Here is a 25,539-nt window from a genome sequence, read left to right as displayed (position 1 = left end):
CTTGCAGCTGGCCAAGGTGTAGACCTATAACGTGGGAAGCTAACCACAGGGCTGGGATTACGTGTTTCCGGAGAAAATTTTATGTTAACGAATAATTCAATGTTTCAGGTTCATCTATAGAATGTTGGATGAAGATGGTTCTTTTTGGATCAATTTAGCTGCAAATTTCCCCAAGAATCTCGTCTTCAAAGTTTTACTTGATTAATAGCATTACATAACTTGCCACATAGATAAACCCCACTTTCAAATACTATTACAATCATAAATCTCTATCTCTTTTTAATACAAAACAAAAACATATATAGATAAGGGTATCAAACTCATACAGTATGCATATAACATCGTTTGTACGTTATTTGTACTTGCCTCCGACCTATTCGAAAACCTACTTTCATCCGAACTCGATTGACTATCCGTAGAGCTCGTTTTTGAAACCGGAGCAATCGACAACTTATCCTCATCCAAGTTGAAGACAACATAGAAATGTTTCAATATATCTGATCCAAATATCGTACCTCCTATTAGTGATTCATCCATTACTCCAAGGTAACATTTCCCATCTGTTCTTTCATTGTTGACAACCAAGTCGGATACGGGGATATTAAAAGTAGTGTTGCCGACTTTAAAATTGAAATCCACCTCGTTGGTTAAATCACATGGTATTTGGTAGGCCAGCTCGTCGTCATTGTAAGTTCCATTTATTGATTCTCCAAGAGCTTTGATCCATTTCAGTGGTAGTACTGAGAATGTAGAGCCTGTGTCTAAAATGACATGCTGTTGTTTAGATTGAATGGATGTGTGGTTGTCGGACAGACTGAGGGATACATCTTTGATCTGAATTCCACTATTCTTCATGTGAGTGGTTGCTAAATCTCCATCGTATTTGGTGTCATCAATCCCTCCAAATAAAATGGTGCCCTTTTGATCATTCAAATATATTGAATACTGATCAGCATCTATATACCCTTGTTTTTTCAACAACGAAATAAAATTGTCATATTCGTCATTGTGTTTGATCCCCAATATCCCGACATCAATACTGGACGCTTTGGCAACACCAAACTTCAATCCCTCTATCGTAACATTTCCTACACCAACATCATCACGTCCATATTGGCCAATAGCTGCCGACCCGTCAGCAAAAGCAATGCTGAAATCATCATTTATGAATTGGTACGTTGTTGATTGTTCAGTATTGAAAGTCCCATTAGCTTTACATGAATACTCCTCATTTAAATCATTGAAAATATTTGGTATATTGGGTGCACTTTCCGCATGTAACTGATCAACAGTTTGACAATTTACGTCTTTAGACATTACCCATAATTCAGAAGATCCCGTATCTATTGATACAACAACTTCGTCTTTGGATGACCCAATAGCCAAGTTTGTTAAGTAAACATTTCTTTGTAAAGTTATAACTGTATTTATTGTATCTCGTTTGTTAAATCTCGGCTCTGTCCGCAGTGTTGCAATCTCAAAATCTAGACTGATAGCTGATTCAACTATACTCGGTAGGAATAGGACTAGTAGGAACAGTATACTTGGTATAGACATGGTGGTTGGTCTCTTCATAGGAGGAATAGTTTGTCGAAGTTGGTGGGTTTTTTCAATTTTCATTACATTTCCCAATTCGTCGATATTATCGGAAACAATGTATCATCACAGGGGAACATGCATTCCCATTGTAGTGCATTGTGGTTTTGTGTAATTATTAGATGTTGCAACACGTTTGCGATTCTAGACTTACCTAGGCTGTGTGGAAGAACAGCCACCGCGTTTTAAGAGCCACATAGCTCCAGTACACTTGAATGTGTATCCAGTAGCAAATGGAGTAGAGTTATGTAGTAGATTCCTACTTTTTTTGTCTAACTGGTTGGTACTATTGATTGTAGTTAGGAGGAACGTGTGTGTTATTGATTTGTTTTCTTTGCCATGACTGCCTACATTTCTAAATTACTGACAAGGCTTACACCGACAATGCCACATCCTGCTGTAATGAGCACCCATCCATAATATCAGATATGCTAGGCTTTGTAACAACACAAGTTTTGGAAAACCTTGCTCAAATGAGCCTATTTCTGGCACATACAAAGTTTGAGTTGTGTTTTGAACCAATTCTCGGAGTGTTTTTGTTCACGACTGCACTTTAAAAATCTTTTCTTCAAAGACAAATGTAATATCAGCAGCCTTTGAATTAAGAAGCTCAATGACCTGCTAAGATTAGGGAAGCTTTTGCGACAGTTCTTGAGCGTCAAGATAATTTCTGTCAATCTGACCATCAGGGGGCAAGGTGGTTGATTGCTTTGTTTGGATACAGAACCAAAAACATAAAAGACACCGCTCTTTTGTAGAATGGAAGAGATGAGGGCGATATTCTATATCTTTACGCAAGTACGAGTTATTGACTTGTACATTGCAACATTGTTTTCACGAGGTTGTTACTTTCCATCGTTTAGTATAATGATTTATTAAATTGTCTGCTTATTGTTAAACTACAATCCGTAGAATTTTCGTACATTTAATTTTTGACTCGAACGCTACTTGAGTAGAAGCCTCTTATTCCGTTCGAGAGATTAGTCTTCCACGAATGAGTGATGGTATCCTAGTCTTCAACTTCAAAGAAAAGAATAAAAGTATTGCACTAAGCAACCGGTTAATGGTGTACGATTCACCATTAAGGTACTTCATTTATTTGAATAGCTACAAAGCTACGGGGCATAAAATCATATTTATGCACAAGATGGTTTGGTTTGTACTACAATGTACATATATCTTCAACACAAAGCAACTTTTACACCTTGTGTATCAATTCGGGTGGAAGACAAGTCCAGAACATTGTAGGGTAATAACATCCTGATATTTTAGTTGTACTTGCACTTGCCAATTCAACAACACCAAACAGGGTTTGTGTGTACAGCTTCATTGCATAACAAAGATGTTCTTAAATTTATAGATACATTTTTACAATTCTTATACCCATAATTGATACCAACTCTCTGCCCCAAGACTTAAACATGTACTGGTCACATGTGCTTTTAGCAGCTAGTATCTCCGCCGCTCATATCATTAAGCCCTTTTCAGAACAGTTTCTTCTTGCTGCTTATGATGAAGATTATACTTACAATTTACAATATGAAACTCAATACCTCAATGCACCAGTCCAAAGAATCGATCATCAATTTACCAAACTTTTTATTCCCAAGTGTATGGACAACACAAGTATAGCCACGTCAAAATACATCGAAGGAAGAATATTGATTAATGGAAGTTATAAAGTTGATAATTTGAATAACGAGGGATTACATTTTATCCGAGTTGATAAGCGGACTAATCGATTAAAAGCTTGTCCCAAGGGGGATTTATCTACTGGATTTAGTTTGTTTAGGGATGAATTATTGTATAACAAAGTTGGCAAATGGTCATTGTGTTTTGATAATGAATGTAATTGTTCATATATTTATCATGGAACAGTTAAAGATAATGTCAAGTATTGTGATACTAGTGATCAAGAGATTACTGTAAAGGCTATTGGAAAATATGACGCTTCTGGTGCTATACCTGATTATCCATATAGTTTGAATGAGGAGTGAGAGGGAAGTCATCTCGGAGCCCTCCCATGTTTGTGGTTTTATACCTCTCTTTTTAGTTTTATAAGTGCAATAATATGGCAGGCAAAATTAGGCAACCCTATTGAGGTTGAATGTAGTTTAATGCATTCTCATATGTGAGATGTACAGGGTGTTGCAAAACACTGAATTAAAGTTCGCTAGCGTGCAACGTAATCCCTCAGAGCAACAATCAACCTTAGGCACCAACACTACACTATAATACGTCCACAAAAACAACTATATTAAACAAAAACAAAAAAGCTATAGATGCAATATACCACAAATCAGTGCACCCACTTCTCAACAATATTCTCTCTCCATATCAATTCCCATAGTAATAGTTTCTAACTTGTTCCAATCGCATTGAATTCAACAATTCATCATTACTATAATTATTCTTTGCCTGTTCCATCAATTCAAATTTCCGCCAAAATTCATCAAATTGAATCAGGTCTTGCTTGATTGATTCAATTGATTCTTGATTATAATTTTGATTCACTTTACATTTCAAAATCAGTTTTGGCGAATTAAGAAATGGAGAAGAGGTTTTGGTAGTAGAGGTGGAGTTCAGTTTGAAGTCAAATAAATTGAACGGTAATGAAGCTGAACGCAAGTGCAAAAATGATTTCCTCCGTTTCGGTGTCGATGATGATAGTTTGCTTCTGCTGTGCTTCTGATGATGATGGTGATGGCGGTGGATAGGGTTTTGGGTTGGATGGTAATTGTTTGGTGTTATTGGTGTTGGAGTGCAAGTTGATGCCGATGGCATTGTATGTGCTTGTCCTTGATCTTTCTCATCCGACTCTGATGCTACAAACTCTTCAAATTTGATCTTGTTGGGGGATGGTGATGAAGAGGCTATGCGTGTAGACCCATCCATAATTCCATTTTCTCCATTTTTAAATAAAAGCAAATCAAAACTTGAACTATTCAACCGTTTGAGCATATTGGTGGAATTTTTGCGAATCATTCCCTTAAACCTATCCAATAAAGTCAACTCCTTCATACTCTCAATCATGGAATTCAATTCTAAACTTTGATTTATCGCGTCACCACTAAAGTAATCTTGCTCAATATCACTTTGCATTGGCAACAGCAGTAACATCTCTGGTCTCAAGTCATTTGTAGATTCAAGTTGAATTCTGTCGCTAAATTTACCATCATCCATGGGTGGCAATTCATCCAAGCTCCAATTATCAAATTCAAAATTGAAATTAATTGTTGACAATGGTGATGAATGTGGTTCCCTTGTAGCTAAACATGGTTTCTTTATCTGTTCGTACACTTCCAATACGACCTTGCCATCGACAGGCGAGTTTTCAAAAATACTTGTCTCATCATCACGCATGAGGTTTGCCACTGTTAACCCACAATCCAACTTCTTCAAACCCTTGTGCCGATGATTATGATGCGAGTGATGGTGATTATTATCATAAGTGGAAATAGAACTAGTATTGCTTCGATTAAATGGAGTAGAAGTTGATTGCAACGAGTGATCAGAATGCAACAGTGAAGTAGCTGATGCTGATGACGACTCCGATTGTATATCAAATAAATTCTTGATGGTCAAAATGGGCAGGTGTTTGGGTTGTTTCTGGTACCCGCGTGCCTCATGCATTTGTTGGTGGTAATGTTGTTGTTGCTGTTGTGGTGATGACGGTGGTGGTGGCACTCGTTGGCGTACAAGTTGCATGGTTGTTGGCTCTTGTAAACTCAAAGGTTCATTAATTGCGGGCATTTTGGAAAATTGTAAAAATATTTGGGGGTAATGGTATAGTTGCGAAAAATAAAAATAAAAATAAAATCAAAGGCAAATTAGTAAAACGTGGAGTACAATATTTATATGGTATGCTGAGGATATCGCTTTTAATCCAAAAAACTAACAATATAGAAAATTTTGTATCATTGAACCTCTATATTCTCTTACCTCTATCTAATCTCTATCTTATCCAACTTTTCAAATGCTAGTTGATTGTACTTGTCTCTATGACCATTCACCTTCTCGTACTCAAACAATGATTCTCTAACTGGTGGCTTCAAACGAACACCTTGCTCAATAAGATTAATATACTCTTGCTCTTGATGTGAATTTGGATTATCCAAAATCTTTCCCTGTGTTAAATCATTCACATTTTTGTGTTTGGAGCCATCGACTTTGAAAAGGTAACGTATTTCTCGTTGATGGTATTGAGCCAATGCTTGTGATTGGTAATAATCAATCAATACTTGATGATTTTCTGTCAAGATTTGATAAATTTCTTCATCTGACAAATTTTGAACAAGCTTTTTTAATTTCGTCTTATTGACTCGTCCATTTGACTTCATGTAGTCATTTGGATCAAGCGCTTTCACTAATGACGGTTCATGTATCCAACTTTGTAACTTGTTGATAAAGTACCATTCTTTGTATTCAACTTTGGTCAATGCACGATTAGGGTATTCGAATTTTAAACGTTGTATTATTGAGTTGGGAACATAACAAGGCACACCATTTAACATGGTTAGCTTTAATGGTGATAGGTGATGTAAATTATAAAAGTGGACTCGTCTATCGTTAAACACGGCAGCACCTTTTTCCAACACCGGTCCTTCATCCACATCGTCATTGACATTTTGATAATAGTTTGATGACGGTGCAGCTCCACTTGTGCTCAAGCCAGTAATATCAATATAAACACCCGTATCAATGTCAATAAATCTTGCATCTATATGATTACCACGTTTTGATATTTGTCTATTATGCACAAATGTCCCCACTTCAATAAGAAATTTGCCAGTCCCTTCACGTGGGTCCTCAACCACCAAAGTTTGATTATAAAGTTCACCCAATTTGAGCAAATGTTGAATTGGCATTTGTATATCCAAATCATTATCAAAAGGAAAAGTACCTCCATTCCAATACCAACTTAATAATGGACCATGAGCAATCCAACTAATAATACCATGTTTTTCACTGAATTTGAACCAATTGCGCAGTAACCTTTCCATAATGATTGATGTACGATCAACATTATCACCCAATCTTCCATTAAAAAAACGCCAATCATAATGCCATCCAGAATCTGAATTATCAAAGTTCATGTGCAATGTAGCTTCTTTGAAATAGCGCGTTTCGGGATTCTTCGAGGGCTTTGTTTCAATTGTAGTTACTATTGAGTTCAAAAACGATTGTTGTAATTGATCAAGTGGCTCTTGAGCTGAGCGAAGTTGGTTCCATTTTTGAGCAAGAATTAGGCGGTTGTAGGTGAAATGTGATTCTTGTAACTCGATAATTGGTTGTGGGTTATACTCATAAGTTTTGTTTGGTGCAATCTGTTCAAATTGTTTCACAAGATTGAACTTGGTTCTTGTTGTGTCAGGACGACCCTTGTATACATCGAACAGTAAATCATCACCAAAATCGTTCAAAAAGATTACTTTGTAAGGTAACGGTTGATGAGTTAACAAGTACGTTTTACCTTGTAAATTCCTCACATACTCAGTGGTTGTGACTGCTGTGTGTTGAAACTGAATAAATCCCGGTAATTCCGATTTGTCTTGGAAGCCCAAATCTCTGACCTCTTCATCAGTGAGGTCCTTGGTGTCTATACACCCGACGCTCTTTGGGTTTGATTTTGCTCTCGATCTAGCTCCAGAGGGAACAAAATTCATTTCATGGATGACATCTAAACATTTTAGTCTTTGGTCGAATGGCTTATTCAACTGATGATTCAAGTACGACAAATCGACCCAATCTGACCACTGAAATGGTATGGATTTAGGAATTTCATCTTGTGCTAGAATGTGATCAAATAATGAGCCAAAAGTGAATCTATCATCTTGATATAAGAGATTGGAGCTGACAATGTTGCTCAACTCCTTTGGTGATTTCACGAGAGTAGTTGTATGTTTGGGTGGTTCCATGTTCGTTAGAAGATATTCTAACTTCCTGGCATAGTCTATATCAGTATTAGCTAGTTGCGGTAGCAGGTCTGAACCATCTATGGATATATGTATCTGTTGAGTATCGACATTCTTGTTGGCTGATCGTGATAGACAGTAGGTTAATATGTATATTATATTGATAGCGAATACAAGAATAAGTGGTTTTCTAAACTTTCGTTTGTTTCGTAGCATCTTTGAGGTAATTGAAGGTGTCTTTTGCATGGTAGAATGTTTCAACAATGGTGATCTGTACTAGTTATAGTGAGGTCTTGAAAACGAGTGTATATTGCATCCACAAAATAGATATTGTATCCCTTCCCCTATATATAAATCTCTGTACTCCCGATGAATAGAAAAAGGGAATATTCAGCTGGTGTGAGGAATAAGTAGTATGTGATCTAAAGATTAGTGTGTTCTATTCTATTGATTGTTGATAATTTAAAGATCTTGTGACGTCCAAGAAAAAAAAAATTAAAAAATGTCTGAGAAAAAAAATATTGAATTTAGTTACCGTTGTCTTGTGACAGGGGTAACTACATTCTAACTTTAATGAAAAACACACTACTATTCTCCAGTATCATAAACTACAAAGCTAGTATTGGGCTCGACTTATAAAATTGAATGAAAGCTAAACCTTAAACTTTGTAATTTAATTCCACTTATAATAGTAAGCAATGCTCTTTTGACTGCGCCATCAAAGGTGAGTATATGCACCAATTAGGTACACAATGTCACAAAAATTACAGTTGATTCTTCTTCATTTTATGCACCACATTTTGTGACATTGGTATTGACACAACATTGGAAAATCTATGACATCACATGACAAGACCAATAGACAGATTGTAGTCTTCTTCTTATACTGCAGTGTAAACAGGATATAAAAGCACTTTCAAATTGGCAACTGCGGACCAACTCACTGACAAGATTCACAACTTTCATCTCATCTCAATAAAGCCTCGTTTAACATGATAAGAAGCCCCGTTATCCAATCAGCACCCTTCCGTCCCATAAAAATTTTTGAAATTACAAGAAGAGCCTGCCAAGGCTTAAAGAGAGTTATTGGTAACGTTGAAGAATAACTGCTGGGTTCCCTGCAGTCATTAATCAGTAAGGAAAAAACACATATTCACCCTGAAATCACTTACTATTGCTAAAATGTAAGGTGGCTCCTTATAAGCAAGTTATCTTATACTTTTCGAAAGTGAGACCAAGTACTATAAGCTTCCTAGCTATGGCGTTTTAGCAATCTGCTTAGACATACGAAAGTAGAAATGTAAAATTGATTGAGCAATTGTGTTTGAGTGTATTATGAGGTACTTAAAATCGATCGAATATTTGACCGTTTTGTACAACTTTAAACTTAGTTGGACCCCTGAACTGTTAGTAGGTGAAGACAAGAGATATAGACTAGTTAGCAACACCCAATGGTACTCTTATGATTGCTCCCAATATTGGGATTTATGCCAATCCAAAATACAAGACTCCCTATATTAAGTGCTCGAAGATATCATTACCAAGTTTAATTTGGAACGTCTCGACGATTTAACTCACTAAAAGAGTTACATACCGCTATGGAAAGACGAAAAACTAGAACACGCCGCATACGAGAAACGTGATAAAAGTTACAAATGTTAGCTCAAGTTGAAGGAATTTTTCCATAAAGTTGGGGCCCCAATTTACTTGGCGTAGAGCATTTAAAATTGATTCTGGTGTTTTAATATTTTACATCTTGAGATTTTGTTTTCCGAAAATACCACATACCACAACGTAGCTACTTGGTGTAGGTATCTATCACGTGCTTTAATATCTTTACGAGCTATCAATTGTGAAGGTGTACTCAAATTGACAGTGTAAGCACCAAAAGAAACGTTGAGGTAGGTTGTGAATCTTCGAACGCGGTAGCATCAACAAACTTTCTTATTGAGTTTGTATAGTCATCAGGGAAGTTTCGAAGGAATAACCTCGTTAAAGGGTGTTTTTTTGCATGGCGGTTGCGAAATATTTAAATATGGGCCGGATAAAAGCGGAAAAAGTCGGTAACATAAGAGATGAAAAACGGATAATGCGCGCTAAAATAGGTTGTTGCAAAAGATCAAGATTGGCTGGATCGTTGGAAAGACTGCTGTAGAGAACATTAAAAAAAGGTAATGATGTCTGTCAAGTTGCTTGTAGTACACCAGTACATGTTGGTTCACCGACAGAGTATCCTCACAGCTTGATAGGACTCAAAAAAATTGGACTTTTCGGGATGGATCTTGCTAGCACGCGACGATTACCGAGTTGGGATAAAATAATCCATTATAATTTTCCGTACTGCGGCAGAACCAAATAATTTAAGGACTAACCTTCACAAAGAGGCCCATCTAAAGACGTTAGCTGCAAAAACACTATGACAATTTTAATCGTTATGGCAACTACACTGTAGCTACTGTTTAGAGTTGATAAGATGAATAATATTGGTTTGAATCTTTGCACTTCCATTAGTCCTTAGCTATGTTTGGTCTCGTTTATGCAAGTGCGACTAATAATGACAATAAGGGACACTGAATTTTACAATATCCAAGGCTAATCTCATCGTTGCAACGCACGAAAGCTTTATCCTTAGGTACGACACTAGGGAAATCATTGATCCGACAACTCTAAAACGTCATTCACAAGATTTACAATGATTGCCCTCTTCCGTGCATTGTAACATTCTTTATCAATGGGTATATATTTCCACGTCCCCGCAAAATTTTTTTTCAAGTTCTCCATTATTAGTGTCATATATAACATTACATGCAGGAGTAAAATAATTAGCGGATATCGATATCCTAAAGCATAAAATATCTGTAACCGTTAGTAAACAATGAAGAAGTATAAAAACCCCCGATTTACAAATTAATTCAATACGGAATTGAAAAATCTCTTTACACTAATTTTTCTTCTTTTCCTACATCCCATATACCTATTCCACCACCAACGATAACCATGTTGTCTAGAGTTTTAAAAACCAGAGGCTCACTTCAAGTAGCCAAGAAATCATTAAATTTACAAGCCATTAGATCAAAAACTGGTATTTCTTTATCATCAACACTTTCATCATACCCAAAGGACCATACCGAAAAGGGAACTGAACCATATTTGACTCCAAGTTTCCTCAACAATGAGTTTATCAAATCTGAATCTACTGAATGGTTTGACATTCATGATCCAGCCACCAATAATGTCGTTTCTAAAGTACCCCAATCTACTGAAAGTGAATTAGACGAAGCTATTGCCAGCGCTCACAAAGCTTTCCCTGGATGGAGAGATACCAGTATTATTAAAAGACAAAGTATTGCTTTCAAATTTGCTGCTTTGTTGAGAGAAAACATGGACCGTTTGGCCGGTATGATTGTTTTGGAACAAGGTAAAACATTTGCTGATGCACAAGGTGATGTTCTTAGAGGATTACAAGTTGCTGAACAGGCTTGTAACATCACTAATGACTTGAAGGGTGAGACCTTGGAAGTCAGTACTGATATGGAAACCAAGATGATTAGAGAACCATTGGGTGTTATTGGTTCTATTTGTCCATTCAACTTCCCAGCCATGGTTCCATTGTGGTCATTGCCATTGGTCTTGGTTACTGGTAACACAGCTGTTATCAAGCCCTCAGAAAGAGTTCCAGGTGCTGCCATGGTTATCTGCGAATTGGCTGCCAAAGCAGGTGTCCCACCAGGAGTTATTAACATTGTCCATGGTAAACACGCCACTGTTAACAAATTGGTTGAAGATCCAAGAATCAAAGCATTGACCTTTGTCGGTGGTGACAAGGCTGGTAAGTACATTTACGAAAAGGGTTCCGCTTTAGGTAAAAGAGTTCAAGCCAACTTGGGTGCCAAGAACCATTTGGTTGTTTTACCAGATGCTCCAAAACAACAATTTATCAATGCATTGAATGGTGCTGCTTTTGGTGCTGCAGGTCAAAGGTGTATGGCTATCAGTGTCTTGGTTACTGTTGGAAAGACTAAAGAATGGATTCAAGATATTATCAAAGATGCCAGCAAATTGGTTACTGGTTCCGGTTTTGACCCATCATCAGATTTAGGCCCATTGGTTAACCCAGAATCTTTAAAGAGAGCGGAGGAGATTATCGAAGATTCAGTTGCCAACGGTGCTAAATTAGAATTGGATGGTAGAGGATACAAGCCAAAAGACTCCAAATTTGCCAATGGTAACTTCTTAGCCCCTACTATTTTAACCAATGTCAAACCAGGTCTTAGGGCTTATGATGAAGAAATCTTTGCTCCAGTTCTTTCCGTTGTTAATGTCGATACTATTGATGAAGCTATTGAATTAATTAATGCAAACAAATATGGTAATGGTGTCTCTATCTTCACTTCAAACGGTGGATCAGCTCAATATTTCACCAAGAGAATTGACGTTGGACAAGTTGGTGTTAACATTCCAATTCCAGTGCCTTTGCCAATGTTTTCATTCACTGGTTCAAGAGGATCATTCTTGGGTGATTTGAACTTCTATGGTAAAGCTGGTGTTACTTTCTTGACTAAACCAAAGACCATTACTGCTGCTTGGAAAGTAAACACCATTGATGAAGAAATTTTGAAACCATCCACTTCTATGCCAATTCAACAATAAACAAGGTTATTCAAAGTATAGTTTAAAATGTGTATAGTTTAAAGAAGGAATACAGACACAGTTATAGAGTAATTGATGAATTATAGGGATGAGGTGCAGACGAGGATGATGCGAACATGATGCGGACGACTGCAGTTGCAGTTCATGATTGAATGATGGGTACACTTTGTAAGTTCTACCTGATTTAAAGTGGTCAGAACAAGCAATAGCACACCGTGTCGAAGAACTTCGAGGCATGAAATAAACTTTAAGAATGAAATGTTATCTAATTTAGGCAATTCCAAACGCCAATATAAGCAATTAAATAACAAAGAATTCATCTTACGATGCTCCCTCTAGTACTCTACACAAACTAATTTGAAATGCTTACATTGGTTGAATTGTCTTCCACTATATTGGAGAGGTTTGCAACTAGGTAAACTAGCATCAAGCCTTAGCACTCGCCCCAATGCATTTTCTGTTTAGCACCAGAATAAAAAAATAAAGCTATATTCTTATATCCACATCTATGACATACAGGAGCGAATACAGGACTTTTCATACTATCTTTATGATATTCTAGAGCTACTTAAACAGAAAAACTTATTTTTTAAATCCCCCAAAGATATCTATAATAGCAAGATAACAAAATATATAATTATGTCCAATAAAATTTTCATGAATTATTTTCCCAACTTGGATAAGACTCAATCGATTCGTGTATTGGGAATTTGCCAATGTTCCGAGACAGTTTATCTTCTAGTAACCAAACACCCCAGCAAGATGCACAATAGGATGATACATACGAGTAAAGTTGTACTGAGATGAAGTGATGGCATCCGATAACATAAGCTTGCCAGCTATCATTTTATGTCCATTATTCTTTTAATAGTTGTCAACTATTTCCAACCTACACATTTGAGACTTCTCCTATTTGGCGGATGTTGACTTCTTCCTTTGATAAATCAATTAAAACATTCAACAGAACTTGAAGTGAAATTGAGAAACTTATCAGTAAATAATTGTGTGTTTCGTCCAGCTTTCAAATTCCTTCATTTCTCAAGACGAGGTTTCTCGTGCTGTTGACTATATGCGTGTACTCAAGTGCATATATGCATCCCAAAATGGTTATGGACTTTCCACAAATAAGCGAGTTATGTGCCAGCTTTGAAGCAGATTACAAATATTTTCTACGTGTGTTGTCTTATTCCAAAGTACTACAGCTCTTTATTAAATTCTACGCTGTTGAGAATGCTCGCTTCTTTGGACATCTTGTTCATTGTTTCCCCAATGCTAGTATACATTGGCCGGTCGAACCAACGCTTTGATATCCTTATCCAAGACCACCCTCGGGTAGGTTTTTATTTAATGTCACATTGCCTCCTAGAATTGTTGGCTACCTTTGGACCTCGTATCCGAGTAGTAGTACCTTCGGTGAACTTAATGAAAAAATCAGTAAGCTTGATTGAAACAGGAGGGCTCCGATTGCTTTCCAAAGAATATATTTAGAAGATGAAGTTTCACTGATTGGAGTCTTGGTTTGAGAAGCTTTGAACAACGCTAATGGAAAAGAAGATTCGGATACTCAATTTCACCAATTTTGTGTTTTTTTTTGCAACCCAAAGTAATAATTCTGAGAAGCGTAAAAAGACAGTTAAATGCATTTTCAATCAACGCAAGTGTAAAAGTTACAGGCTCTATTACTATTCTCAAGTTCGATAATTTCGCGTTTCGAAGCAAACCCTAACTCCCGTCATTAGTTCGACTCCTTAAATTATTCGAGTTGGATACTCTACATAGTGCCCTAGAGCTCTAGATCTCAACCAAAAATCAAAAAGGATAGAAATTACTATAGACTTTGCTCACATAGCTTATGCAAGCGTATTACTTGCAATTATAACTCATCTACCACTATAAATGCCATATGCTTTCGCCACTCAGTCCGTTAAAGAGAATTTTTAGTATGCGGATCAAATTGTTAGTTTAATGGCGCTCCACGAATACAATGGCCGATGGTCAAAGACGAAATCCTTTGTTAGTCGGGATCAAGTAGTATTCCAAACAATTTGTTCCGTTTAGGTAATTGTTATTTTCTGTTTTCCCGGGGTAAACTAATTAATACTTACACAAAACTCAGCACTTCGTCAGCGTGTGTCGCGCAAAAGAAAAAAGTAAAGACAAAGAAATGAGAATTGCGGTGTATGATGACTCAAAAGGTGTAATGTAGGGTGTAATATAGATCCACAGAAGAGTGGGATTACCATGCGTTTTCTGCGCTGCAAAAGTTTTGTGATTCCATTTCCTTTGCCTTTTACTTGGCGTACCGTCTTCTGTAACGGTTCTAAAACTCTCGTCGAAGGTTCATAGAATTGCTTTCCATTGCAGAATGTAAATCTTTGCGTAAAGCAATAGGTTTTATATAGCAACCACACGATAGCTACTAAAGGGGTTGAAGTGTTAAACATCAACAAAGAAAAAGACCGTTTTACTTCTTTTTATTAGTCTTCTTCTTCAGTGTAGCGGGAAAAAAAATAAATATGAATGGAATGTTCTATTATTGAAAGATTTTATCTAAATTGGTAGTTTTTTTCAGACACTAAATGAATCATCCGACACTGAATTTTGTACCGAGGAATTAAGAGCCGATCCGCTCTATACATTTTGACCGAAAAGAGCATCTCTGTAGAAGGAGCTAAAGTAGTGTAGGGGAGTTCAAACCTACAGCAACATCAATTGCTCTAGCCTTCAGGTTACTTGGTATGCAATTCAATAGGAGGCTGGACAGTGCTCTGTTTATTCGATTAAGCTGTGAAAATCAATTGTGGACGTTTTGACAAAACCAGAGAGATGGAATTCCGAAGTTCATGCACGGATTTGAACGTGACTAAATAGATCCCCCTATTCATTATTTTCTAAAATAGTTTTGTTCACTGTTTCCTTTGTTTATTGATATTTTAAACAAGATTAATTTGGGAACAAGCAACTAAATGCCAAAATATTTGACAATTGCTAGTATTATTATTGTTCTTTACTCTTTCGGAATAAAATTTCGGTTATTGAACAATAAGTCAATGCACAAAACAAAATCGGAGCTAAATTCAAACGTACCATCCGGTAAATTCCTTCAGTTTGGAAGTACGAGAAAACTTAACAAACAAGAGTATATACATATGAACGAACAGCCTTCAAAATAAGAAAAGGGGACCGGTACCGAATAATCGAAAAGAGACTGCATATTTACAGTGAGTCTACTCTTTGGTTCGGTCTAGCCCTTTTCTATCTACGACTATGCATAACGCAGACCCCCAACTCCACACATTTAAAGACCGTCTTTTTTTCGTAACGAAGAATCTAAGTACATTGTCGTTTTCCTTGACGCTAGGGAAATTCAACTTTAAAATGACGAAGAAGGGGTAGAGAAAAAAAACATACGAGGTTTCTTCTTTAGATATGTGGGGACTTGAACTTTTCATTCACTATTAGTTTCTTAGTTTGGAAAGCCCGCTTTGTAGGGGTACATGGCTTATTGAAGAGACGTTGTCTCTTTTGTGTGTTGATGAGAGATTGGTTGCGATTGTCTGGAGTATTGTGTTTTATTTTCTTATTGTTTTCCTTATCCCAATGATCAACAGTCACAACGGTGGATGGGACAATCCGAAATATGAAAGGCCTACTCACAGAGTAAAGATTGGCAAAGGACAGAGTTATAGGTTGAATTCCTCTAAAATCACACAAAAGTTTGTGTTCAATTTTTGGTGATTGGTTTCTTTTATGGGTTTATTTTCTCTTTTGTGATTGTGTTAACATTACCAGCGTTATGATAATTTATTGTTCAGTACCCATGGTTGCTCTGGAATTCTAGAAAAGCAAGTTCTGGTATACAGGAGCTCATCCGTTAAATATAAAGCAAGACCATAACTTCATGTTCGAGGGACACATGCTGCTGCTGCTACATCTCCAGCTATGCAAGGTTTGTAAGAAATAAAAGGATGCGATAATCCGTTGAGAGTTAAGATTAATTTCACGGAGTTTGTTCTTAGAACTCTTCCTCTCGATTTTAAGAATATATGCATAATGCACAGTTTTTGTTACATTTTTGTTTTTGATTCGTTTGTTTACAATTGAACAGTCTTTAATTTGTTAAATTAACTCTTTTTTTGTACTCCATTAGATATGGATGTATGGATGTACATTTCGTAAAAAGTCGGAACTGGGTCTAATTAGGAACGCTTAATACACAATTCATATGCACAAATATGTTTTGTTCATAAAGCAACACAGAGACTCAAAGCAGACACTGGTTTTGGTGAGGGTTGAAAATTTTTACAGGCACCAATGCGTTTGAAGAAAGGAAGCAGGGGGTGGGAACAAAAAGCGATAGTCTCTTAAATGATGTAAAAGAAATAGCTCAACTAATTTGGTGTGTAACAAATTCGCAATTCAAGCTGGATGAGTGTTAACAGATACTGCTCGATGGTTTATGTCCGTTAGAGATCATCCATCACTATTTTTGTACTACAAAGAAACGGCAATGTCGGTTCTTCCCAGATTTTCTTAACTCCTAAACGGGCTCATCAAAGGGGAAGTTATAGTGGTTTGCTCTTGAATCGTAATGATGCTGCTAGTAGATGATCCATCGTTACCACGCTCAACGAGGTGTAAAGAGGATTCATGAATGGTTCTTATTTGTGCTTTGATGTGTCTAACCGCCAAATGGACAAAAATTAAAAGTTCAAAAATAAAAAATAAATAAAATTGAATTCAGACAGACAATTTTTTTTCTTTGTTTAAAGAATTGAATTTCTCTTGAACTTATAAAACATTTCGAATATCTCTCATCAAGATTGTAACAACAACAATTACCACTACTGACACCAACTATTTAATTTAGCGACTTAATAAATATTCACGAACCGTTTACTTTTACCTCACTACCATATATTCAATCACCCAATTCTTTCTCAAAGTTAGAAGATTTGAAATTTTTACATATTTTCCTTTCGCAACTACCTAACGTGAACTCCCATTGACCCAAGATTTTTTTTCATTCACCAAATCAGCATTATTAAACATATATATATTCAATACAACATTCACCAGATAATAACCCAAGTTATGTCACTGTAGCTTGAGTCTGTTAACTACTATCGATACATTAAAAGTATGTGTACATTATTATTTTGGACGGGAGTCTGTTTCATGTTTCCGTTGGGAACTTACCAGTTTGCTCAAGTGTCGCATTCTGGCGTCGCTTCATGCCAGATTTTTTCGCCCTATTCTGTCGGCCATAATTTGGGATAACCCAACTGGAGATTTTGAACCAAATGAAAACATGAATACACGTCACACTAGAATCGAAAAGACGGATGGATTCCTTGCATTTGGTCAAATCAGCAGCTTCAAATGACAGGTCTTTTCACCATCGCATTTGAACAATTTTCCATAGCAATAACAGACATACTAACTTGAATTTCTATAGCTATTCCTTTATAACCATGACAACTACAATGACAGCCTCGACTGCTCCAATACTAAAGCAACAGCCACCAACAGACGAAAAGCCGGTACAATTGAAGTCTGGATTAGAAACACAATCACATACACAACATCATTCAACTGAAGCAATATCACAAACGCAAGAGCAACCTGTTACAATAAAAACTTCAAAAGAATGGGTGCTACCACCAAGACCAAAGCCAGGAAGAAAGTTGAAGGAGATCAAAGCTAAAAAGAAGTGTACCAAAAAGTCATCCTCTGCACCTGATACAACTGCAACCACCACCACCACAATCAAGAAAGCACCAACAATTACAAATTCAACCACACGCAAGGTAAATAAGAAGCATGATTGCTGTACCAACGACTTGAACCCTGATTTATCAACTGTATCATCATTACTACAAAACATTTCCATTATTGACTCAGAAAATTCTTGCCTCAAATCAAACTTGTTGTGTTTGATACATGAGTATAAGCACTTGAAAAGCTTGGTTTTGAATTCACCACCAGCACCAACAGAAGCATCAGAACAACTGGCTACCAACCTGTCCGCTGCCACTACAACTTCCGAACTAGCTGAATCGCTACCAGATGATTTAGCTGAAATGGTCGATTCCATCACACACGAAGTCCGAGCAGTTCACAAACGTTCCTTTGTTGAAGTATGTGATGAAGAAGAGGATTTACTACTGGAAATTGAACAGATTACTGAAGACGGCGAGCCTTTGAGACGTATGTCGACGCCTGCTCCAAGGGGCTCCATTGTTTCATCCGCTAGTTCCGCCTCGGCATCGTCGCCAATTGCAACTGTTATGGGATACAACTCGTCTACTGTTGACACTGTAGCGTCTACACCCTTACCTGCTACCCTCGAGTTCGAGGAGTTTATCAATATTGAAGAACTGGATGAGAAGAATATCATTTCCAATGAAGCAGCAGCTACAAACCCTGTCCCAGTTGGCTCATTATCGACATACAGGAGTAAGAAGTTTGCTCACTACAAGGATTTCCACAAATTGGACACTGAAGAGGATTCAGATGGTGATATAAACTTTGAAGATGATGATTTAATCAATGGTGGCGGTGACGAAGAAGAGGAAGGTTTCCTCGGTGAATTGTGCACTCCATCGTCAACTTCATCCCATGATTTATCACGAACAACTTCACCATATTCAGACTACGAAACAAATTCATTGATGAGCACGTTGACAAGAACTACCACCGGGTCATCAATCAATACTGTCATTCATGAGAAACCAAATTTTAGCAGTGAAAAATTGCATAACAATTCTGGGTACACTTCAATTCATCCACCACCTCTAACATTGAAAAAGATGGGAAATTTTTTTGATTTACCCAAATATCAAGAGAATGATAAATTATACAGCTTCAAGTTTGATACTGCTGAATATCAAGCTAAAAGGATCGATGATGAATACAACTTGGTGACGGATCTATTAGAAGAGAAGTTGATGAGTAATGAAATTAATTATTATCTGCAACAACAACAATCGGGATTGGGACAAGTACAGGGATACAGGCAGAGACAACACAATCACCACCAACAACAGGGATTGGGACACGATGATGATGATGTTAATGACAGAGGACTGTTTATGAACTTTTATTGATTTTTCAAAGTTTTGTTTATTTATTTATTTTATTTATTTATTTTTTATACATTTGGTGAGGCAAAATGAAGGGTTTGGATTTGGAAAATGTACAGTGTATGTAAACTATTTGACGAATTCTAGCAACATTTCTCTCCAATTTGATAACTTCTGGTTTGAATAGACCTAGAGTAATTGCTGCATTCATCTATTCATATCTCCAAAAGTGGATGGACCACAACATCCACTGGCAAACTTTTCTTCCCTTTATCATCAATTCTTGAAGGTGCAAGGTTTCAAGAAATTATTTGAGTTCAAAGCATGAACACCGGACGTAATAGGAAAGATATAGTTTGCTTAATTTGAAAGTACACCTCCATGGCGTGCATACTAGACCTGATTTATCTGCACAATCATTAGGGCTACACCACAAATGTACGCAAAGCTCTGTTTAATTATCCACTTGATTTGGGAGATCAAGGTACGCGTAGTCCTTAAAATGTACCATCACTACTCTCAGGACAAACTCACTTGTTATCTCATATAAACCGCTGTCTCTTACCCCTTTTGCAAGGTCCCAATGGCGTGAAAGACTAGGCAAAAACCTATACCAACTACTTGATTCTACTTTATGCCTCAATTGCTTGATTTTTAGCCCAGCTTTGAAGTGAGTGGAAAGGGTAGTAACTTTCAAGAATTTCGCTTGATTGGCGTGGGTCTGTTTCATTAAGTTACTTTTCAAAATCTTTCAAAGATATAATCGTGGATTCATTTGTTTTGTCATTATTGATACGTTTGGAAAGCCTCAAAGAACACATAATCTTGCGGATTTGATAGAACTCATAATTTTCTAGAGCCTCTAATTTTGGAATTTTTATTGACCCTTGATTCATTAAGTTCTCGGATGACTTGATTGATCAGCTCAAGTGGCCATAATCATTCATTGTGAGAGCTATTGTACACGTTTGTATATCTGTATACATGAATGTATGAGTAAAGTTTCTGCTTAACTGCTTGGCTAAAGTGGGTGTGTGGTTGGAAAAGAGCCATTGCTTGATGTTTATTGATGAGACTACAAATGTCATCCACAACTTGTTGCCGTAAATCAATAATGGAAAGAATTACTATATACACTAATTGCAATAATACATGTTCATTTATTGATTGCGTTCGATAAAGTTAATGCGTTTTAACATAGAATATACCACCTTCTTAAAATCTACAATCAATTTGGCTGCGAAAACAGAAAAAGAACACAAAAGTGAACCAACCGTAAGATGAAACATATAACTAACAACTATCATGTTATTGCTACTGGTATTTATTGTATTTCCAGAACTCAAAATCTGTATGCAAGTAGTACCACTTCGCTGGAATTAAGATTGTAATCAGTAGCCAACTTGATTATGAACAGTTGGGAACTGCTGCATATTTACCCTCTCAAGCAACATAACCAATCAATCCGATCTCTTCTTCCAGATGCATTCCTTGAAAGTGAATAGGAGTCTTAAGGTGACAATTGGGTTTATTTAACTAGCTATGGAGCTCAGGTAAGGCAAAAATTTCCCACATCACGGGGTCGATGATAACAAATAACCCCAAAAGGAAATACGGGGCTGCATATTGACCAATTCTTAGGCGGTTTTGAACTACACCCTCTCGCTCTACTCAATCAATAGAAACTTGGAATCAATTTTGGATTTTAAATGAAGTCGATTTCTTTAATTGTAGTGAAGCATCATTTTCTTGCTTGATGGAAGGAAGGTATTCTTAGGTGTACTTGACTTTTTTCAACGGAGCTATCGCATCTGAATTGTATTCGGATATCCTAGCATATGTGTTTGGGATAATACAACTTTTTTAGACCATCATATATGGTTACAACACTGCCAAGGCAAAAACTATTTAAATAAAACTTGTCATATATTGCATAAGTTACATGTCTATTTAATGTTTTGGGATGTCATAATAATCGCCAACGATTTTGCATAGGTGCTTTTTTGCTAAAAAATTCGCCCCCAACAACTAACGATCTATTCAGATTTTTTAATTGTTAACCCCTTTTCCTCAAGTGTTCGCTAAAACCCCATAACAAATTTAAAAAGGGAGTTAACTGAAAGTGATAGTGAACAGTTTCAAATAAACTCAAAATATTGGTCGACACTATTTCGAATATACAATACAGATATGGTATAAATACCAATTTTCACGGATTGCTAATTTGCAGTATCAAGTCACTACTGAACTACGTTGCACACTTTCCAGTCTAACTGAATTGGCACGACACACTGCTCAGCTTTGATTTGAGAGACTGTTTCTAGCGAGCGCTTCTGAACTTTGAACTTATAATAGAATCTAATATAAATAAGAGCATTACAAATTTAACCTGAACGATACCATACATCTAAATCATACTCCTCCTTCAATTGATGCCAATAATTTTACCTGTAATGCTCCAATACTCTCAACGTAACTCAAAACTTGCTCCACCATCTTTTCTCTGGCAGCCGTATCCCAATTCTCATCTTCTACAAAACAATCACCGTAAATTTTGAATAACTTCTTAGTTGTTGCAATTTCTGTCTCATCCACAATAATACCATTTTCAACAGCCTTGTTAAATAAAAGGAAGGCAAACTCACGATCATTTTTCATGAGGAATCCTAGTATTATGGATTGTGTAAGTAATCCTTTCTGAGATGAGCCGTCTTTAACCACCCCTGAAACACCATTGACATAATCGTTATATAAAGCTAAACCGTCGTTAGGATTGAAATAGGACTTGAGGATGATGAGAATTTGCAATAGCTGGATTGTCAAATCAGGTGGAATCATGGTTTCTGCCATAGTTTTGAAAATTTCTTTATCTTGTTTGATAGCTTGGTATGAAATTGCTTTTACCATGGCAATTTGTACATTGGAAATCCCATATTTAGCAAATGTCTCATACTTCTGAAAGACCTTCAATGCTTCGCCAAGATTGTTTTGGGATATACCGAGCACTTCCACCAATACTTTTCTCAATACCAAGTTTTCCGCTTTTACATCCATTTTTGACTCAGTAACGTACCTAATGACCTTTTCATTCAAGTTGTCAATGTCCATCTTGAGGCCAGCTTTTTCGTAAATGGGAATAACTTGTCCCGATCGAAAATTCAAAATATCAAGAATAATTGCATATATCCAAGGCTTAATTGAATCCGGGTCTTTAACCCAACGTTCAAAACTTCTCATCAAAACAAACTTGGCCAATGGGTCACCGTAATTTTCAAATACCTCCTTTAACAAAACATTGTTGTCTATACTGACATTCGAAATGAATGAATCCAACTGGGACACATCTCGGCGATGGAGTAAAGTGGCAAACAATTCTTTGAAACGTTCTTCCTCTATGTTCTCAAAGTGTTTATTCAAGTACTCTAGGATTCGATCTATCGTATTGTCCTCATTTTTGTTGTATTCCAGCACTATTTTCTTCAAAACATCGCTCTTGAAACCATGGCTTGTTTTTGGAATCTGGTGTTTGTCAAGTAGTTCAAACGTGCTGAGCACTCTCCCAGGATTGATGTTGATGAAATGCCTCAAAAGATTTTCATCAGCAATACCAGCTTGAGCTAGTTTAAAGTATGTACCAAATGTCGGTATCAAATGAGTATACAATTCCGATTTATCAGGATTTGAAGAATTTGCTATAGCATTGACTAATTTGATCCTGCCTTTTTCATCTTCATGGTTAATTGACGGGTGTGTCAAGTCATGTGGTTTTATCTGCTTGGGGTCTTTAGTTAAAAGAGTGGAGAGCTGTCTATGAAAGAAGCAATGTGTGGGTCCAAGTCTTGTTCTCAACATCGGGTGTATTGGCTCTTACTGTTCCATCTCATCTTTGATCGAATTAAGTAGTAGTGCTACCAATAATAATTTCACAACTGTATATCGTGCACATTTACTCTATACAATTCTATATCTCTATTACTCTGTTTTTAACAACTTCTCTTCCATTTTTGCTAACATTCCAACCCCATCGAAATATTCCAACCACCTATCATCAACTTTGAATCCACCCAATTCGGTATCAGTGTCAAACAACTTTTTAATGTACTCGTCGTATCCGATAAACTCATTCTTTTGCTCACACTCATAACTCCAACTAGCTTTGTATGCTCCCCCTAAAGCACATGCGTTGGGGATTTCAACCTTGTAGTTACCATTGATTGGCCCAAATATTTGTCCCATTTTGTGAATAATACTAAGATTATTTGAAGCACCGCCAGCATAGTAACATTTATTTGGACGCGCTGTTAAAGTGTTGACATTTTGCTCTTTACCGTCGGTATACAATTTTCCAAACCTCTTGGTCACTTGTTGATACAACTCGTTGACTTTCGAAGATGCATCGGCGTTGTCCTTTGCTTTTGGGTCATCTTTTATGTATCCCGATTTACTCAACATAGGACCGGCACGTAATCTACAACTCAAGGTTTGACTTTCAACAATTGCCAATGCGTCGTCGTCAATGTCGAAACTGTTACTATCTAGGTCGCATGAAACAACCTCGTATTCATCATCAGACTTTTTGTTCAAGACAGCACGAATTGTTTGTGCTGGCGCTTGTGGAACAATTTCACCAATGGGGAAATAGATACCCAACTTGCCATTGAACTCGTTACTGTTGTCCAAAATTTCATCAAATTTATCCCAGGACTTGTGATCGTCGACGTGGTGCTTTTTGTTGATTTCATCTCTAGCTTTTTCTCTTGCAAGCGCACCATTTGAGTAGCAGATCATACCCATATAATGTTTTGGCATTGTAGGATGTTTGAACAAATGGTATTGTGATGATGGTTGGTAATTTTCAGTAATCAACAAGACTGTTGTCGAAGTACCCAATGAAATCAAACAATCATTAGGTTGCAATGGTAATGATAAAATTGTAGCCAAATTATCACCAGTGAATGAGTAGATGTTACAATCCTTTGAAAACCCATACTTTTCGACAAAGTAGTTTGAAATGGAGCCTGATGATTTATATGTGATTGGTTGGATAGGACCTAACTTCTCCTTCAATGTATCAATTGATTTTTGATATTTTGGATCGTCCCTTGCAATGCCATCGATGTTTGTATGAACACCAGCAGCCACAGCAAGCAATTCGTCGCTATAACCCGACTTGTTTATATCATACAAATTCATTCCACAAGCATCACTTTGTTCCAACTCTGAAATCTGTCCCAACAAAATACTTGTAACAAATGAACTCACTAACGAGATTCTCGACGTAGATTCATACTCCTTACCATGTGATCTAGTGATAAACTTACGTATTTGCAATCCAGTAAACCTCAAATGAGCTCTTGATCCAGTAATTTTGGCCAAACTTTCTTTACCCACTGCATCATGAAATGCTTTAGCCTCAGGAAGTGTGGAGTGATCTTGCCAATTGGGGGACATTTCCCAAGAGAATGCCTTTTTAAGCTGCTCGCTCAAGTTGGAATCTGGATTCAAATGCTTCAATAAATTGTTTGCTTCTTGAGACCAATACACAGATCCATGTTGTTGACCTGAACCACTGATTCCTACAACTTTCTTAAACGGAAATCCGTCATTCTTCATTTGGGTGAAAAGGTAATCAATTGCGTCCAACCACATTGCTACTGGACTGACTATGTCTCCTTCGTCTCCAGTAATCACTCCCTTGTGGACACCATACTTGTCTTTGAACTGTGAATCAAATTCCACATTATAGGTCTGCAAAGGGTCCAAATGTTCATTAGTGACAATGATCTTTAATTGCTGGGTGGATAAATCAAAGCCGAGAAATAAATGATCCGAATTGGAGTAGTCGGGCATTGTTCGTGGTTAAAAAGGGTGTCTGTTCGATAGGTAAGTTGGGTGTAATTTATAGATCCTGATATGTATTTGAGAATCTACAAAGTAATATACATAGAAATATATATCCTACCCGATTTCAAAGTAGCAATTTTTGTGTGTTTTCAATGTTGCAATTTACCCAACAAAGAAAATTTTCAATACTTGATATTTAACCATTGTATTGGGGGATTACTGTTGAACCAGAAATTAGGGGCAACTATCAATACCAAGGCAATAAACTGAGCTGCGAAAGCATATGATAAATATAGTAATGAATTAGTTGCGATACCAATAGCAAGTGAGATTATTACATTGACTGTGGATGCATAGTGTATGATCTGTTCCACATTTTGTTGATTGTTGATAGTGACTGGGAACTCCACAGCGGCAAGTATGCTATCCATTCTTTACAATGGTATCCT

At 36.8% G+C, this 25,539-nt stretch overlaps 9 protein-coding genes across 9 annotated transcripts; 3 read left to right on the top strand and 6 right to left on the bottom strand. All coding sequences in view use genetic code 12, as the record gives it.

The window, feature by feature from the left end:
- Positions 1 to 279: 279 nt before the first annotated feature.
- On the bottom strand, positions 280 to 1,620 carry CORT_0B01090 (Sap10 aspartyl proteinase; the record flags this gene model as incomplete). The annotated part of the gene is made up of 1 exon (XM_003867219.1): positions 280 to 1,620. One exon carries the CDS (start codon positions 1,618 to 1,620, stop codon positions 280 to 282), a length of 1,341 nt encoding a protein of 446 aa, XP_003867267.1.
- Positions 1,621 to 3,017: 1,397 nt separating this feature from the next.
- Positions 3,018 to 3,593, top strand: CORT_0B01080 (hypothetical protein; the record flags this gene model as incomplete). The annotated part of the gene is made up of 1 exon (XM_003867218.1): positions 3,018 to 3,593. One exon carries the CDS (start codon positions 3,018 to 3,020, stop codon positions 3,591 to 3,593), a length of 576 nt encoding a protein of 191 aa, XP_003867266.1.
- A 340-nt stretch (positions 3,594 to 3,933) lies between these two features.
- CORT_0B01070 (hypothetical protein) lies at positions 3,934 to 5,349 on the bottom strand (the record flags this gene model as incomplete). Its single annotated transcript, XM_003867217.1, has 1 exon — positions 3,934 to 5,349. One exon carries the CDS (start codon positions 5,347 to 5,349, stop codon positions 3,934 to 3,936), a length of 1,416 nt encoding a protein of 471 aa, XP_003867265.1.
- A 191-nt stretch (positions 5,350 to 5,540) lies between these two features.
- On the bottom strand, positions 5,541 to 7,757 carry CORT_0B01060 (hypothetical protein; the record flags this gene model as incomplete). Its single annotated transcript, XM_003867216.1, has 1 exon — positions 5,541 to 7,757. The coding sequence occupies one exon, from the start codon at positions 7,755 to 7,757 to the stop codon at positions 5,541 to 5,543; it is 2,217 nt and encodes a 738-aa protein (XP_003867264.1).
- A 2,751-nt stretch (positions 7,758 to 10,508) lies between these two features.
- On the top strand, positions 10,509 to 12,161 carry CORT_0B01050 (Ald6 aldehyde dehydrogenase; the record flags this gene model as incomplete). Its single annotated transcript, XM_003867215.1, has 1 exon — positions 10,509 to 12,161. One exon carries the CDS (start codon positions 10,509 to 10,511, stop codon positions 12,159 to 12,161), a length of 1,653 nt encoding a protein of 550 aa, XP_003867263.1.
- A 5,474-nt stretch (positions 12,162 to 17,635) lies between these two features.
- Positions 17,636 to 19,270, top strand: CORT_0B01040 (Hap41 protein; the record flags this gene model as incomplete). Its single annotated transcript, XM_003867214.1, has 1 exon — positions 17,636 to 19,270. One exon carries the CDS (start codon positions 17,636 to 17,638, stop codon positions 19,268 to 19,270), a length of 1,635 nt encoding a protein of 544 aa, XP_003867262.1.
- Positions 19,271 to 21,658: 2,388 nt separating this feature from the next.
- Positions 21,659 to 23,098, bottom strand: CORT_0B01030 (hypothetical protein; the record flags this gene model as incomplete). The annotated part of the gene is made up of 1 exon (XM_003867213.1): positions 21,659 to 23,098. One exon carries the CDS (start codon positions 23,096 to 23,098, stop codon positions 21,659 to 21,661), a length of 1,440 nt encoding a protein of 479 aa, XP_003867261.1.
- Positions 23,099 to 23,218: 120 nt separating this feature from the next.
- Positions 23,219 to 25,096, bottom strand: CORT_0B01020 (Xks1 xylulokinase; the record flags this gene model as incomplete). Its single annotated transcript, XM_003867212.1, has 1 exon — positions 23,219 to 25,096. One exon carries the CDS (start codon positions 25,094 to 25,096, stop codon positions 23,219 to 23,221), a length of 1,878 nt encoding a protein of 625 aa, XP_003867260.1.
- Positions 25,097 to 25,272: 176 nt separating this feature from the next.
- CORT_0B01010 (hypothetical protein) lies at positions 25,273 to 25,521 on the bottom strand (the record flags this gene model as incomplete). The annotated part of the gene is made up of 1 exon (XM_003867211.1): positions 25,273 to 25,521. One exon carries the CDS (start codon positions 25,519 to 25,521, stop codon positions 25,273 to 25,275), a length of 249 nt encoding a protein of 82 aa, XP_003867259.1.
- Between the last annotated feature and the right edge of the window lie 18 nt (positions 25,522 to 25,539).

The sequence above is a fragment of the Candida orthopsilosis genome (genome assembly GCF_000315875.1).
Source record: "Candida orthopsilosis Co 90-125, chromosome 2 draft sequence".
Lineage (NCBI taxonomy): Eukaryota > Fungi > Ascomycota > Pichiomycetes > Serinales > Debaryomycetaceae > Lodderomyces > Lodderomyces orthopsilosis.
Note: the sequence above shows the minus strand (reverse complement) of the source record. Positions and strands in the feature narration are given on the sequence as shown.